General features: G+C 42.1%; 1 protein-coding gene across 1 annotated transcript; it reads right to left on the reverse strand.

The window, feature by feature from the left end:
- Positions 1-2,277: 2,277 nt before the first annotated feature.
- LOC127299783 (uncharacterized) lies at positions 2,278-3,116 on the reverse strand. The gene has a single exon (XM_051329833.2). The coding sequence runs from the start codon at positions 2,980-2,982 to the stop codon at positions 2,503-2,505; it is 480 nt and encodes a 159-aa protein (XP_051185793.1). The 5' UTR covers positions 2,983-3,116; the 3' UTR covers positions 2,278-2,502.
- Between the last annotated feature and the right edge of the window lie 1,210 nt (positions 3,117-4,326).

The raw sequence follows: 4,326 nt of genomic DNA on the forward strand, positions 1-4,326 counted from the left end.
AGAACTAAAAAAAGAAAGTAGGCAACTCGTGATCTATGAGATAGTCTGACTGACGGAACAGTAAAGCAACACCAAGTCGCTGAATTAATAATACGATGGAAGTAAGCATGAAGTATCAAAGTAAGCATCATATATAGTTTACTCTGTAATAGAAATAAGAGTTAGACTAATTCAAAAAAAAGCATGAGCTGGAGATCATAGTATGCTCATTAAGTTATGGACCTGTGGCTATCAGTAGATAGTGGAGGATACGTTGCATATTCAGAGCAGTTGAGTTTCATACTATGGTGGGACCACAGGGGCAAAAAGAACTCAATGGTCCAATTATATGTTGGAATCAAATAAAGGGGCAATGGGTGGTGGACCAAGTCTTGAAAGGGATATATAGCAATTAATGAATGATTAAGATATAATGATAGTGTTTCTTTGACCACACAGAGTGTGAAGGCTATTTGTATCAAGGTCACCATCAATTCTATTAAGTATTACCAACTGAAATGTATAACTTAACATTTGAAGAAATAATGAATGTGGATGTGGGTTGTCTTCTGTGTGCCCTGATCTTGAAGTTCCAGAAAAGAAATGTAAAATCAAGTTCATTCAACAAATAACTGAACCGATTTTGATGGCATCCCCAGAAGAGAAATGTATAGAATGTAATTTACAAACTTTTTTTTACATAATTTACTCTGCAAGAACTGATCATTAAGCAGGATGGGGAAAGTTCAATCTCAGCAGCAATGGCTAGCCATGTGCTTCGATCAAATTCCTGCTAGTCACAATCCAGTACAAATCAAGCATAGTACATTCAATTATTTGTTTACCACGCAGAGTGTGAAGCCTATTTGTATCATGGTTGCCATCAATTTATTTAATTATTACCAACTGAAATATATATAACTTAACATATGAAGAAATAATGAATGTGAATGTGGGTTGTCTTCTGTGTTAAGCTGATCTTGAAGTTCTGGAAGAGAAATGTAAAATCAAGTTCATTCAACAGACAACTGAAACGGTTTTGACAGCATCTCCAGAAGAGAAATGTATAGAATGTCATTTACAAACATTTTTTTACTTAATTTAATATGCAAGAACTGATCATTAAGCAGATGGGAAATTTCCAATCTCAGCAGCAATGGCTAGCCATGTGCTTCAATCAAATTCCTGCTAGTCATATCCAGTACAATTCAATCGTACATTCAATTATTTGCTACTGTCGCTATAAAGAAAAACAAACAAAGCTTATTGCACCAGATTATTGACTACTCTGAACCCATAGCAATCTTTTTAGTTTTCTCAAAAGATTTCATCATTATTAAATAGCAATTTTTTGAAGTGACCGGGCAAGGACAACACATCAATGAGCTAGACCATCTGAATAACTGTATCTTGAAGAACATAATCCAAAGACGTTGTGTCCTTGTGCATCTGAGTTATTGCTACATTTGAATGAATGGACCATTGCAATAGTAAGTGCAGTGGTGGTCCTTGAACCTGAGGGACGCAAACAATTCCATGACTGTACTAGGATGTTGTAGTGGTTTCCAGAATTACAGTAATCACTAAAGCATCGCTGCTGAATAGGAAACAAATTAGTCCAGTGTGAATTTCAAAGGAATATGAGTTTATGGTTTCATGTTAATGGCGTGTTCTTTGAACTTCGAATGTAAACATTAAACAATTATGTTGAGAATGCTTTCATGTTAACGGTGTGTTCTTTGAACTTCCAGAGGTGAGGAATATGAGTTTATGCTTTCTTATCTCTAATCTCCGCAAGAAAACAATAGTTTCTACACAAACAATCTAAGTTTCTTTATGTTCAGAACGAATTTACAGGACAACTACAAGCAGGAACAAAATACCAACTAATTATTACCATGTGTGATGACCCTGACCGGCACAGATGTTTTATGAGCTATCAAAATTCCTCCACACAGAACTACAAAGGCTGGATTTTTGCGCTATCTAGAAATACTGTTATCTATTGTGCTGAATTTTCTCCACCATTAGCTAGAAATGGAAAATATGCTATGATCTAAATTTAAGTAAGAACTAGCCTGTAAAAAAATAGCCAATTCAACAATTCTGATAAACACTACCTCTGACGTCTAGAATGCAACCACCCAAAAAATCCATTTTGCATCTCTGACCTGTTTCTCATCAATCAGTTACCACAGCATAATTCATCAGGGACAGCAATTCATCAGACACTAATTTCTCTCCTCCATAGGACCAACCCAAGAAAATTTCACTCATCAAGAAACAAAGCATACGAACTGAAGAAATATAATGGCCAAAATTTCCATATATATGCGATGGAATGGAACATCAATGTTATTGCCGTGGTATAATCCTCGCTCACTCATCTCACCTCATCCCCCTCCCATCAGGGAATGAAATCAAAACAGCCGGAAACGCAACCGATGAAACGAAACGGGAAAAATTACTAAAAGAAGTCAAAACTTTTATCGCGAAAGCGACGAGGCGACTCGCCTCCGCCTCTCAGTCGAGGAAGCCGGTGCGGCGGAGGACGGCGTTGCGGACGCGGCGGAGGTCGCGGCCCTTGAGCGTCCTCCCGGCCCCCTCCAGCACCGAGTTGTGCGCAGCCGCGCGCCGCGCGACGATCTCGTGCGGCGGAACCATGGCGTCCCCGTCGTCGCCTCCACCCACGGCGTGGGCCCACCTCCCCCTCCGCGCCGCGGTCTCTGACGGTATGCGCACCGGAGCCGACCTCGCCGCCGCCGCCGCCGCAGGGGTCAACGCGGCCTTCTCCGGGATGGCGCGAGAGGCCGATCGGACCGCGGGCCCGCCCGCGCGCTTCTTCTTCTTCTTAGCCTCGTCGTCGGGAAGCGCGGCAAGGAGACCGGGAGCCGAGGAGGCGGGCCAGAGGACATCGAGCTCGAGGAGGTCGCCGTCCGCGGCCATGTCAGCGGCGTGGACGGGGGTGGGCATCGGGGGCCGGGAGAGCAGGAGGCGATCCATCGCTGTTGTGCGGCGATCACCAGTACGGCGGATCTCCGGCTACGTTGCGGCCCGCCGGCATCGGAGGTCGGGGGAATCGGGTGGGTTCGGCGTGAACGAGGACACGATACCGGCGAGGGGAGCTGGGCGCGGCGGAGTGGTTATATGGAGGAGGTTCCTTTCCTCGTTTGCACTTTGGCCCTTACCGTTTCCGACAAATTGATAATAACCCTTACGTTATGAATTTGGAAACTGCAATATTTTCCTCGTAATATAGGATATAAAGATAATAATAATAATTGTACCATTGTGAAACTATAGAAGAGTGCATGCTGTTCTAGAAGGTGTTGGTGAACTATGGATGCAGAAGTTCCCATGAAGATTAAATCATAATTCATCCCAAAGCTGGGCAGATGTACCGGGCATCACTCTGGTAAGGTGTGCGATCTCAATGGTGACAACATTTTAAGTCAATGCGAAACATTATGGGTTACATCATGAGGTTCTCTATTCTTGCGTTCTGAAAACTTCAAATGTAATTTGAACCTCGTATGTTTGTAGTCTTCAGACTTGGAGAAGTACGTCACTAGGTTCTCTATGCATGCTAGAGGCTCGCACTCCATTTCATGTTTCATTCGGTCGTGTACCTACACTAGTTGGACATGGCTTCCTACGATGTATGGATCGTGGATAGTACAAGGCCGCTAGAGGTGGATAGACATAGTTACGAAACAATAGAAACCCAACTCTTCTTCAATGATGACTTTGTCTAGATTCTTTCTGTTTAGGTTGCAGTTCTCTTACACCCTAACATCTAATGGTGTTTTCCGTCTTTACCAGCTCACGCTACCTTCCACTGATCAGAATTGCAATCCCAAGGATTGCTAGGTAATTGGTGGGTTCGCGACACACACCGAAGTTGCATCACCTATTGTGAGTAATATGCCACATTGTTCTACAAGTGAAAATGGTTTTCCCCCATTCATATGAAGTAAAAGTACTAATCCTACTAGAAGTGTTTCTATTTAGAGGGAGTACAAAAAAATTCAATAATGAAATGTAAACGTGCGTGAGATAATGAGTAGGTTGTCACGGTTGTAGCTTATATTATCACATCCATACAAAACTTATACTCAAATTTAAATATATATATACATATTTTTTGAATAGATACATCCAAATCCACAACAAGAATTATGAAACGGATGGAGTATGAACATTATGGAGTGCAACGTGCGCACACCACTACAAAGAACAATAACACATTCCAACAATATACATCAAATGGTTTACCACAATTCGATGTTTGATTAGGGTTCCCCCATATCGTAAATAAATTGAGTTGGGAAACTACTTAAACATGGG

This window comes from Lolium perenne, chromosome 5, assembly GCF_019359855.2.
Source record: "Lolium perenne isolate Kyuss_39 chromosome 5, Kyuss_2.0, whole genome shotgun sequence".
In the NCBI taxonomy this organism is placed as follows: Eukaryota; Viridiplantae; Streptophyta; class Magnoliopsida; order Poales; family Poaceae; genus Lolium; species Lolium perenne.

Coding starts and splice junctions, on each gene's coding strand:
- LOC127299783 (XM_051329833.2), bottom strand. CDS start 2,982: ATGGATCGCCTCCTGCTCTCCCGGCCCCCGATGCCCACCCCCGTCCAC.